Source organism: Engystomops pustulosus, chromosome 6 (genome assembly GCF_040894005.1).
Source record: "Engystomops pustulosus chromosome 6, aEngPut4.maternal, whole genome shotgun sequence".
Classification (NCBI taxonomy): domain Eukaryota; kingdom Metazoa; phylum Chordata; class Amphibia; order Anura; family Leptodactylidae; genus Engystomops; species Engystomops pustulosus.
Genome location: NC_092416.1, coordinates 89043867 through 89056856, shown reverse-complemented (window position 1 = coordinate 89056856; position 12990 = coordinate 89043867). Strand labels below are relative to the sequence as shown.

The 12990-nt window shown below is 43.7% G+C and overlaps 1 protein-coding gene across 1 annotated transcript; it reads right to left on the bottom strand.

Moving 5' to 3' along the window:
• Positions 1-1402: 1402 nt before the first annotated feature.
• Positions 1403-10929, bottom strand: LOC140065946 (uncharacterized). The gene is made up of 5 exons (XM_072113506.1): positions 7589-10929; positions 5002-5222; positions 4257-4477; positions 3610-3742; positions 1403-1664 (listed from the first exon to the last, which is right to left on the bottom strand). The coding sequence occupies exon 1, from the start codon at positions 10927-10929 to the stop codon at positions 8170-8172; it is 2760 nt and encodes a 919-aa protein (XP_071969607.1). The 3' UTR covers positions 1403-1664; positions 3610-3742; positions 4257-4477; positions 5002-5222; positions 7589-8169.
• Between the last annotated feature and the right edge of the window lie 2061 nt (positions 10930-12990).

Here is a 12990-nt window from a genome sequence, read left to right as displayed (position 1 = left end):
CACTTTACAAATACTTAATTTAAGTGGGTCTGTAGCTTTTCGATGAGATTTTATTAACTCTTTAATGTATGGAGGAAAAGAAAATTGTCAATTTGGGGTTTCTTTTTTTGTATATTTTGGGGTCGTACACCATACACTAAAAATACTATAATATTTTCATTCTATAGATCACTACGATTACGGTGATACCTCATTTATATAGTTTTTCTTTTATTTTTACAATTTTACTGGAGAAAAACTAATATAGAGGAAATCTCATTTGTTTCTGCATCACCATCTTTTCGGAGACGTAACCTTAATATTTTTTGGTTGACAGAGCTAGTTTGGGGCTTAATTTTTACGTGTTGAGTTGTCCTTTCAATTGATACCATTTTGGGGCACATAACTTTTTTTGATCACTTTTTAGAACATTTTTGTGAAGGGATTTTATGAAAATTTATATTTTTGGCGTCTTTTTCGGGTTTCGTTTTTACGTCGTTCACCGTACGGGTCCAATAATGTTTCTGACTTATTGTACAGATTGTTACGGACACGGCGATACCAAATATGTGGGGGGTTTTGGTGATTTTCAGGTATTTTTACTTTATTAGATGTGTATAGGGAATGTTTGTGTTTAGGGGACTTTAACTTCATTTAATTAATTATTTTTATTACAAAGTGTGTTTATTTAGTGGTTTTTTTTCTTTACTTTTACAGGTTAGCTTGAACAAGTGATCCACTGATCGCTTGTTCAAGCTATTCTTCACCTAATACAGTGTTATACAGATGTATTACACTGTATTATGTGACACACTGAGCATGCTGCGCATGCTCAGTGTGTCACAGCCGGGTCCTGCCAGAAGGCACGGACCCGGCACCCGGAAGAAGATCGCGCAGCCCCTGGCACTGGCAGTCCCGGGGCTGCGATCAGAGCAGCAGGACCCCCCCGGTAAGCGCCGCCGGGGGGTCCGAATCCAGTTGAATGCCCCTAGCACGCCGCGGTCGCGGGTGTTAGAGGATCGCGGGTGTTAGAGGAGGGTGTCGGCTATAATATATAGCTGACACCCGCAGCTTCTGGCCCCGGCTCCATTCAAGAGCCGGGGCCAGAAGTTTGACGTACTATTACTGCATATTGCGGGAACGCACCTCCCACCATGCAGTAATAGTACATCAAATGTCGGGAAGGGGTTAAGGACTCCAGACTTAAGCTGCTGCTGATGGAGCTCCTACTACTTCTACCCCAATCTCCCCTCAGAAGGCGTGGCAGTAGTACGCGAGCAATGACTGCCAGGTATCCCCTGACAGAGGATGGACAATGGGTGACCCTGGACTTTGAAAAAAAATCACTCCACCAACTATGTGGATTTGACAAAGATTTATTGATATCTACTTTAGCAACAAAAAAGAATTGAAATTTGGGGTATACAGATCCTCCAAAACAGACACCCTGGGCAAAAATCGCTCCATCAGCTACTGAGTACAAGCAGCTAGACACTAGAGACAGCACACGCAGTGTGAAAAGACGGGATTGCCAATGGCCGTCTGTTTTTATAGGGCTGTGAGACATCATATAAGTCTGCCAGTCGCTCATTGGCTTACATGTCTGCACATGTGATCGAGGGTGTTTCTTTCTTCTTCCCAGAGTTCTCTGCCCCATGTAACACGTTGTGCTCATTGCCATTTTGCTAATAAAGGGGAAAAGAAAAAAAATCTCTAGTTACAATCTTCTCCTTTTATGTAGATATTTTGGTCGCACTCCTAAGTGGAGGTGGATGTCTTGAATAGGGATCCTACCCTGAACCATATAGACCAAATACCGTATATACAAAAAAATGTGCTGAAAACCTCACCTAGGCTTATACACGAGTCTATTTAAAAAAACTTAATACACACCCTTCAGTGTCCCTGATGTTCGTTGCGGCTCCCGACAGCTCCCTATCCCCGTCGCGGCTCCCTGCGGCTTCTTCTATCTTCTTTCTTCTATGTTCTCTAGCCGGCAGAGTCACTTCCATGCGATCTGCCGGCCGTCGCACACTAAGATGCGTCGGTGTCGCCGCCGATGACATTGCATGGATGCGACTCTGCCGGCTAGAGAAAATAGAAGAGAGCAGATAGAAGAGAGAAGAAGCCGCCGGGAGCTGCAACAGGCATTGGGAGCCGCAACGAACATCAGGGACACCGGAGGGTGAGTATTAAGTTTTTTTTTTTTCTGTTTGGCAAACTGCAGGGGGCTGGCTTATATACTACATGGGGGCTGGCTGTATACTACATGGGGGCCTGGCTGTATACTACATGGGGGCCTGGCTGTATACTACATGGGGGCTGGCTGTATACTACATGGGGGCAAGCTGTATACTACATAGGGGCAAGCTGTATACTACATAGGGGCAAGCTGTATACTACATAGGGGCAGGCCGTATACTACATGGGGACAGGCTGTATACTACATGGGGGCAGGCTGTATACTACATGGGCAGGCTGTATATTACATGGGGCTGGCTGTATACTACATGGGGGTAGGCTGTATGCTACGTGGGGCAGGCTGTATACTACATGGGGCAGGCTGTATACTACATGGGGCACGCTGTATACTACATGGGGGCTGGCTGTATACTACATAGGGGCAGGCCGTATACTACATGGGGACAGGCTGTATACTACATGGGGGCAGTCTGTATACTACATGGGGGTAGGCTGTATGCTACTTGGGGCAGGCTGTATGCTACGTGGGGAAGGCTGTATACTACATGGGGCAGGCTGTATGCTACATGGGGCTGGCTGGCTGTATACTACATGGGGGCTGGCTGGCTGTATACTACACCCTCTGTGTGACGGTGCATGGATGTAATGCGATCCTGTAATTGGATAGTGTAAACATATAAGCACAGTAAAATAGAGCAGTGTAAGCTTGTTGAATATAAAGGACAATAGCATTAAGATATAATGCAGGTTCAACATACATACTTATTACAAATATTGTACAGGATAAAAAGTGACAATATAAAATCTATATATTATATACCAGTATTGCACAGTCATTACAATAATCTAAGTGAAAACGAAAGAATAAACAGTAACTCATTAAATAGAAAAGTAGGTGCCCGTGGTGAGCCAAAACCGTGTCATGCAGTGCAAGGTGATTTGTGATACAAACGTGTGAAAATAACAATTAGAATTCATTTCAAGACTGGTATGTTGCTTAGTGCAGAGAAAATAGGGATCCTTCAGGTATAGCGCAAAAATGTCAGATTTGTTCAATATGTTCCTAGGAACGTCAAGGTTGCACATGATAGGAGAGGAATCTGCTGCAGAAATAGGATAGACTGACAAACATAAGAAAAGGGGAAAAGTGGAAATAAAAAAATGCATAATTAGTTAAAAACATTAAAAATTATAAATAATGATGTTAAAATCGGTTATTACACCTATGCTCCGTAAATAATGGCACCTGGAACCAACTCTAAAAAAACACAAAGATACCTACAAAAATGATGCATAGCTGAGATTTTCATTCAAGCCATTTGGGACCATAGTTTTAAGCCTAAAAATCCATCTAGCTTCCTTCTGCGCTAATATGCGCCGCCAGTTACCCCCTCTGTTGTCAAATAATACCCTATCAATACCTTTTACCTTGAGAAGTGAGCCATCGCAATTGGGATGTTGCTTGAAATGTCTCGGGAGGGTCTTCAAATTCACATCAGACTTTTCATTTTTGGCCGCCTCTATCCCCAGGGCATGTTCTCTGATCCTCCTACGTAACTCCCTGGAAGTGAGACCCACGTAGGTTAAACCCGCAGGGAGACGTTGCCAAATAGATAACACCTACAGTAATGCAACTGATAGAGTGAGTTATGATGAATTCCTTGCGATGCAAAGCATCCCAGAATGTAGTAGATGTCTCTATATTAGGGCATGCTACACAGGAGCCACATGCCTTGCAGCCCCATTTGGGGCCTTTGAAGCCAAAGAGTCTGCTAGGAGTTTGACCATGAGGTCTAGGTGAGGAGGCTTTTTTAAACCGGGTTTGTTCACACAATTTTAGATCATGACTAAGGCTATACGCTGAAACACGTCGATCGCTAATATTACGATGTACCTGTATTTGTGATCGCTATGTCGGATTTTAACCAATAAAGAAAAGGATTTCTTCACCTAAATTGTGAGTGCTGGATCCTCTTTCCATTATCGGTGAGTAGGTCAGCCCTCTGTGTCCGTTTGGCCCGCTGGTAACCTTGCTCTATAACTCTCTTTGAATAGCCACGTTCTTGGAAACGTACCTTCATATCCAGCGCTTGTTTCTCAAAGTCAGAGTCTGAAGTGCAGATTCTCCGAATCCTCAGAAATTGTCCGATTGGTATACTTTTAATCAGCTACGGAGGATGGGAGGATGTGGCATGTATCAGTGAGTTAGTCGAGGTTTTCTTCCTGTAAGCATTACTCACAATAAGCCCATTTTCGTCAACATTAAACAGTACATCCAAGAACTCAACTCTCCATCCTGTAGGTAAGTTTAATGTTAATAGAGTTAGTATTTAAATGAATTAAATGAACTCATGTAATTCAGCTTCAGTGCCCTGCCATATCATTACCACATCATCAATGTACCTGGACCACATTAAAACCTTCTCAACATGGCATTTTGGATTGACAAGAAAGATATCCCTCTCCCACAGTCCCAGGAACAGATTGGCATATGAGGGTGCACATGAAGTCCCCATAGCTGTTCCCTGGAGCGGTAGGCAGGGGGACTCTCTGACAATAAAGAAGTTGTGGGTCAATGCTAAATCAAGTAAAGTAAACGAAACCAACTCTGGATCCATGCCAGACATGCTCAAATAAAATCTTGTGGCCTCAATACCATCAGTGGGACGAATAGACGTATATAAAGATTCAATGTCGCAGATTACAAGATGCATATCTGCCTCTAGATGGATACCCTCCATTTTTCTTAGGACATCAGTAGTGTCCTTTAAATATAATGGTAGAATTTCAACAAGTGGACAGAGATGGTAATCTACGTACCTGCAGATCGGTTCACACAGGCTTCCCGTCCCAGAAACGATTGGACGTCCTGGGGGGTTCTTTAGTCCCTTGTGTATCTTTGGGAGTAAGTAGAAGCTTGACACTTTTGGGTACTGTGGCAACAGGGCTGATATTTGGTTCTTGGTGATAATGTTACTCTCAAGTGCTTTCTCCAACAGTGATGTTAACTCCGCTGTATATTTTGTGAGGGGGTCAGTTTCCTATAACAAGAGGGATCTCTTAGTTGTCGTAACGCTTCACTTTCATAGGCCTGGACTGGCCAGACTACCACATTACCCCCTTTATCCGATTGTTTTATAACCACGTCCCTCATCTTAGACAGTTGGTCAATTGCCCTTCGTTGGGCTGGTGTGCAATTGTGTATTGCATCACCATATCTTGATAATTTTTGAAGATCATTCGAAACGAGTTTTCCAAACATTTCTATGTTTGGATGTCCAGTAAATGGAGGAAAGGATTTCGATTTTGGAAGTAGGCTCTTTGAGAACTTACTATTAATTGGCAGTTCATCCTGCTCGTTCATCAATGCCTCCAAAGATCTTAATGCTTCCTGTTCCTGAGATGAGGGAAATGGTTCGGGATCAATGTTTTGATGAAAATGTTTCTTAAAAATTAATTTGCGTGCAAAGAGATCTTTTTCTGTCAAGAAACAATCAAAGGGTGAGGTTGGTGAGAAGGTCATGCCCAAGCTCAATACCTCATTTTGTGCACTCTGTCAGGGCAGTGCAGAGGGCTCCTGCACATGACACAGGCAAACTGCACATAGTGGTCTTTTCATCAAACCCTTGATTTTGATTGAGAGATCCAGCACTGTTCCATCCTATGGCACACAGCTACACTCTACAGTCCAGCAGATCGCAATAGGAAAGTATCTAATATCTGACAACAAAGGAGCTTTCAATGAAAGCTGTTAAGTGCAAAATTTAGTTAGAGGAGGCTTAGCATGTTCTGTCTCCAGGACTGCCTATAGGGTACTTGTAAAATTATTTTTTCAAACATCAATGGAAGCAAACCATCTGATTGCCCAGATTTTCCAAGGGGTCCATGAGACAAATACCAAACGATATAAGGACTGAGCAGCCGAAAGTCATTGGTAACACTGTACTTTAAAAGGCACAATTTATGGTAGCTCTATCTTTAAGACCAAAGAGTTGGAAAAAGTACGGACAGAGTTACCTCTCCCTGACTGACTACACACTGCACAGAATTAAGCTGCTGTGAGCACTCTGGGGGATGGGAGGTGAGTACACTTTTATTGTTTTATCTTACACTTCATTCACTGCTCTGTATAAGGGGAGACTGTCTGTGGTGGGGAGCACTGTTTGGGGGTATCTGTTTTGGGGAGTGAATTTTGTGTGATCTGCCTGAAGGAGCACTGCCTAGGGTGGCAATCTCTGTGGGTATCTTTGAGGGGGTTGACAGCCTGACTTTTGCTATGGTGTCTGTGCCTTCAATAAATGTTATTTATTGGTTGTGACTAGAGATGAGCGAACATACTCGTCCGAGCTTGATGCTCGATCGAGCATTAGCGTACTCGTAACTGCTCGTTGCTCGGACGAGTATTTCGCCCGCTCGAGAAAATGGCAGCTCCCGCCGTTTTGCTTTTTGGCGGCCAGAAACAGAGCCAATCACAAGCCAGGAGACTCTGCACTCCACCCAGCATGACGTGGTACCCTTACACGTAGATAGCAGTGGTTGGCTGGCCAGATCAGGTGACCCTGGGATAGACTAGCCGCTGCCCGCGCTGCTCGGATCATTCTCTGTCTGGATGCCGCTAGGGAGAGAGCTGCTGCTGCACAGGGAAAGCGTTAGGGTGTTCTATTAGCTTACTGTTAGGCAGGAGTGATTCTTAAAGAACCCAACAGCCCTTCTTAGGGCTACAATAACGTTATAATTTTTTTTTTTTTTTATTTGCAGCTAGTACCATATTGTGAGGAATTAGCAGGGGGACTTGCTACCGTTGTGTTTAGCTCTTAGTGACACACATATCCACCTCAAACACCAAAGTGGGAAAATTTATTAGGGGTTTGAGTAGAATTAGGCACAGTCTGCCAGTTTCTTTTTATTTTACGTCTATTTTTTTCATAACTCAGCGTCATCTCATCTGGCATAGTAGTGTGCTGTAATACTTGGCTAGAAAATAGCCATAGGAGAATACAAACGTCTTAATTACGCCTGCAGTAGCGTTATATATATTTGATTTCTGGTTGATCTGCTGGTGGCTGTACTTGCTGCAGTGCATCTACTATCAAATTGGGAGCAATTTGGAGTCAGACTTGCGACCACTGTGTTTTAGTGACGCACATATCCATCGCAAAGACCGAAGTGGGAAATTTTATTAGGGCCCGGGTGTTCTGACACCCTCAATCCGTCCCTGTGAACGAGTTGTCAGACAGCTAAACTCTTTTCTTATCAATTCATTGAGCTGGACACAGGGGGTCCTTTTCAACTTTTATTAATAGGATCAGTGTAAAACTACAAGAAAATAACAGCATTCAGTACAAGATACACAGCATATATCAGTACATAACATTCTGTAAGATACATGAATTGCATATTAACTCACCGACTGTTCTATGATGAGGAAAATAACAGATAACTAACTGTCCAAGAGAGAGACATTAGCATGTGCTGCTTCTGTGGAGCAAGATGGCTGCTGCAGAGGCATGGGGCCAGGCTAGAGAAAGGCATGATGGGAAACTAAGGAAGCCTAAGTAGGAAAAGTTTAGTCTGCAGGTAAACATGAGGCAGAATAAATGAGGCTGCAATACAACAACTTATCAACAGGTGGAGCAGCTGGCAAAATTAACTAGATATGTGCCTGAGAAGGCATGACACTCCCCGTCTGGTTTCCAAGGGAAACCACATGAACATTTTAACTAGAGAGAAATAAAACAAGTCCAAAACAGGTCTAAGAAACAGCTTTCTATTTTGCTTGTCCCAAAATGTCCCATGTAAAGGACCGTGCCGGACAGGCAGGTGGTCATAGTGGCTGGGAATATTGCTGTTCCTTGGCAGGTCGCAAGGTTTCTTCGTGTAGTTTGGGATCTGGTGTTGGGTGTCCTGAAGAAGGCTGAGTGTCGGCTCCACGTAACCGCTCTCGTGTTTGGACTGCTGTGCCGGAGGGTCTGTAATGGTGGCATGAGGTTACTCAGTGGTGCTCAGAGAGGAGATGCTGGAGTTGCAATCTGACTCTTTCATACAATCTTTGAAGCCATTTTCCATCGTGTGTGTGTTCTGTCTTCTTTCCACACAACATGCACCTGAGAGAAAGTAATCTGTATTTATCATGCACATTGCTGGGGTAATGATGTCATGATCTTTGTCCTTTTGCCTCTGTTGGTAGCACAAGAAAAGCCCCAGTAAAGTCATTATGATCAGTAGGACAATGACACCAATAATGGCACTTGCAGAGTGTCTCTCAGAGCCATGCACAGGGGTGATCTTGGTGTAAGGGTTTAGTTTCTCCATCTTTAGGGCAGCTTGATCACAGTGGATGCCCTTGAAACCAGGGTTACAATAACAGGTTCCAGTAACATGGTCACTGGTTGCATTGTGTGGACACTCACACATCTGATGGCAATCATATCTGAAAGTCTCTGGCAGACATTTCTGTTTGCAATGTTTTCCTGTGAATCCTCTTCTTCGTGTGCACTGCTCAGTGATGTGGTCACAGTTGGATTCATTGTGGCACTGACAGACATTGGCAGAGTCCTTTCCATAAAATGAAGATGGGCACCCTTGGGTGATCACATCTCTATGACACAGGTAATTGGTGGCATGCTTGCCTTCTCTGGTATTCAGGTGTGCTGGGTTGGGGAGCTTCTCTCGGTGAACATCCCCTATGATGACCCATCCTAAGTCTAGTTTCTGAGCGTAGGGTGAGTTATGAGGACCATTTATCTGCTTTCTCACTTTGTGAACTCTGATAATGTCTCTACCCAGCAAAAGGACCAACTTGGCTTGAGGATCCAGTGTGGGGATGAGATGTGCTATGCTTCTCAAATGAGAATGCTGTAGAGCTGCTTCTGGTGTTGGGATTTCTTCCCTACTGTTCGGGATTGAATTACACTCTATTAGTGTAGGAAGGGGTAAGGATGTCTGACCATCTATAGATTCAATCTGGTAACCTGTGGCTCTTCTCCCAGATTCTTTGCTCACTCCTGTACATGTTTTAAGAGAATAGGACGAACTAAGTCCTTTGATTTTGAAGATGTCAAAGAAGGCTGTACTTGCAAGTGACCTGTTGCTCTGGTCATCCAGGATGGCGTACAGTTTTACTGCTCTTTCTCTGTGACCTATGGGGTAAACTATAACAGGACAGATCTTTGAGCAAGATGTGTTACCTAGATCTTCTCCGCAAATTTGAGTACACAGAGGTGACACTTCAGGAGGTGCACTTTCTTTCTTCTCCCCGCCGTGCTCTGAAGTACTGTCTGACAGTGAGGGGATCTGTGGCGCTGGCCCTGGGTGTAGAGCCGTAATGTGTTCTTGGCTGTTGCACTCGGAGCAAGAAATACTGGCGTTGCAATCTCTGGCTAAGTGAGATGTAGATGCACAACACCTGTAGCATATGTCATTCTCCTTGAGGAACATTCTGCGGTCCTTAAGAGATTTGTTCCTAAAACTTCTACACTTTTGCAGTGAGTGAGGCTTTTTATGTAAGGGGCACTCAGTGTTTGGGTCTTTTGTTAGTGTCCCACTGGTTTCTGGTATACTATCATTCTTATATGATAAATCGTCAGGAGATACATTTGTTTTGTGTACGGTGATAGGTGTGCCTCTGGGGTTACGAATTAAAGCAGGATTACCTGTGCCTGGGTTGACGAGGTCTACGGTGGAAAAGTCAAAACTAGGATCATTCCTGATCTTCGCCTGCTGACGTACGAAATCTACAAAAAAGAAGAATGGTGGGAACTGCACGTTGTGTCTGTCTTTGTACTCTGAACCCCTGTTCATCCATTTCTCCTGTAAACTGTAGGGTAGCTTCTGCACTATGAATTTGATGCCTCTAGCTGTATCTAAGGATGTGAGGCCTAGCAGGTCTCCTTCAGACTTGGCAACTTGTAGTTCTGTCAAGAGGTCACTCAATTCTCTTAGCTTGTGAAAGCTTTTGTTTGATATTTTAGGAAAGTCCTCTAACCTTTTAAAGAGGGATTCCTCTATCATCTCTGAGGAGCCGTAGCACTCATTAAGCCTCTCCCATAACATGTCCAAGCCTCTGCTCGGGTAGTTGATGTTAATATCTCTGATGCGTTTTGCGTGCTCTGTGGACTCGTCTCCTAGCCACTTCACTAACAGGTCCATCTCTTCGCTTGCAGAGAGGTCAAGGCCTGCTGTGGCATTCCTGAAAGAAGCTCTCCATGCTCTGTAACTTTCAGGCCGGTCATTAAATTTTGAGAGACCTTTGGTGAGCAGCTCACGGCGTGCAAAGAACTTGAGGAAAGGTGGTAGCTCTTGGTCTCTGAGAGGGTGATCTGGATGAGCATTGCTGTGGTGAGGATTAGTTGAGCAATTGTCATAGAATGCATTGCTGTCAAAGTAGTCTTTGTCAGCACCTTCTTTCTTGAAAGCAGTCACTGAGTGGTAGGGACCCATAGGTCTGGATGCAGGTTGCATGCAGGGTGATTGGTAGACAGAATTACCTTCATGCTTAGGGTGATGTGCGAGGGTTGTTGACTGAATGACAGGATGTTGTCTTAGATGATCAGCAGAGTTTGATCTCTCTCTTTGAAGTGGATGTAGGTACTGGTCTAACTGGGCTTGCTGTAGCACATATTCTGAAGTGCGCTGCGAGATATCCTGATGACCAAGTTCAGGTTCGAGTTTTATGCTGGCTCCTTCACAAGTGCCACATACTGCTGCTTCTAAAGCCTGCGCCTCGGCTTCTGCTGCTGCTGCTTCCATGTCCACAGCAAGTTTTGCAAGGTTGGCTTCTAGGTCAGCCTTTTCCTTCTTTAATTTCAATTCCTTTTCAGCAAAGGCAGCTCTCACTTTGGCGGCTTCTGCCTTTGCCCTGGCGGTTGCAGCTGCGAGACTGCTCTTAGAGGTCCTTGAAGCTGCTGAGCTGACATGGGACCGTGCAGCAGATCCTCTGTCTGACATTGTGGCTGTAAGCTGCTTGACTGCTTGCTGATAGAAGACAGTATCTGTGCTTCAACCCCGTTATATAGTAGTCGTTTTACTGTTCTGACACCCTCAATCCGTCCCTGTGAACGAGTTGTCAGACAGCTAAACTCTTTTCTTATCAATTCATTGAGCTGGACACAGGGGGTCCTTTTCAACTTTTATTAATAGGATCAGTGTAAAACTACAAGAAAATAACAGCATTCAGTACAAGATACACAGCATATATCAGTACATAACATTCTGTAAGATACATGAATTGCATATTAACTCACCGACTGTTCTATGATGAGGAAAATAACAGATAAACTAACTGTCCAAGAGAGAGACATTAGCATGTGCTGCTTCTGTGGAGCAAGATGGCTGCTGCAGAGGCATGGGGCCAGGCTAGAGAAAGGCATGATGGGAAACTAAGGAAGCCTAAGTAGGAAAAGTTTAGTCTGCAGGTAAACATGAGGCAGAATAAATGAGGCTGCAATACAACAACTTATCAACAGGTGGAGCAGCTGGCAAAATTAACTAGATATGTGCCTGAGAAGGCATGACACCGGGGTTGTATTTCAATTAGGCACAGTCTGCCAGTTTCTTTTTATTTTACGTTTATTTTTTTCATAACTCAGCGTCATCTCATCTGGCATAGTAGTGTGCTGTAATACTTGGCTAGAAAATAGCCATAGGAGAATACAAACGTCTTAATTACGCCTACAGTAGCGTTATATATATTTGATTTCTGGTTGATCTGCTGGTGGCTGTACTTGCTGCAGTGCATCTACTATCAAATTGGGAGCAATTTGGAGTCAGACTTGCGACCACTGTGTTTTAGTGACGCACATATCCATCGCAAAGACCGAAGTGGGAAAATTTATTAGGGCCCGGGGTTGTATTTCAACTAGGCACAGTCTGCCATTTCCTTTTTTATTTTACGTTTATTTTTTTCATAACTCAGCGTCATCTCATCTGGCATAGTAGTGTGCTGTAATACTTGGCTAGAAAATAGCCATAGGAGAATACAAACGTCTTAATTACGCCTACAGTAGCGTTATATATATTTGATTTCTGGTTGATCTGCTGGTGGCTGTACTTGCTGCAGTGCATCTACTATCAAATTGGGAGCAATTTGGAGTCAGACTTGCGACCACTGTGTTTTAGTGACGCACATATCCATCGCAAAGACCGAAGTGGGAAAATTTATTAGGGCCCGGGGTTGTATTTCAACTAGGCACAGTCTGCCATTTCCTTTTTTATTTTACGTTTATTTTTTTCATAACTCAGCGTCATCTCATCTGGCATAGTAGTGTGCTGTAATACTTGGCTAGAAAATAGCCATAGGAGAATACAAACGTCTTAATTACGCCTACAGTAGCGTTATATATATTTGATTTCTGGTTGATCTGCTGGTGGCTGTACTTGCTGCAGTGCATCTACTATCAAATTGGGAGCAATTTGGAGTCAGACTTGCGACCACTGTGTTTTAGTGACGCACATATCCATCGCAAAGACCGAAGTGGGAAAATTTATTAGGGCCCGGGGTTGTATTTCAACTAGGCACAGTCTGCCATTTCCTTTTTTATTTTACGTTTATTTTTTTCATAACTCAGCATCATCTCATCTGGCATAGTAGTGTGCTGTAATACTTGGCTAGAAAATAGCCATAGCAATAGGATAGCATCGTTTGGTTTTAAAAACTAAAAAACACAAAAAAAAAAAAAACCCACAAAACAACAAAAAAAAGTTAAAAAAAAATTAAAGTTATAACTTTCATTTTCAAAATGTTTAACCCGAGGGCTAGGGGTAGAGGACGAGGGCGGGGACGTGGGCGTCCAACTACTGCAGGGGTCAGAG

Bases quoted from the DNA above. Each gene is read 5' to 3' on its own strand.
- LOC140065946 (XM_072113506.1), bottom strand. From the start codon at position 10,929: ATGGAAGCAGCAGCAGCAGAAGCCGAGGCGCAGGCTTTAGAAGCAGCA.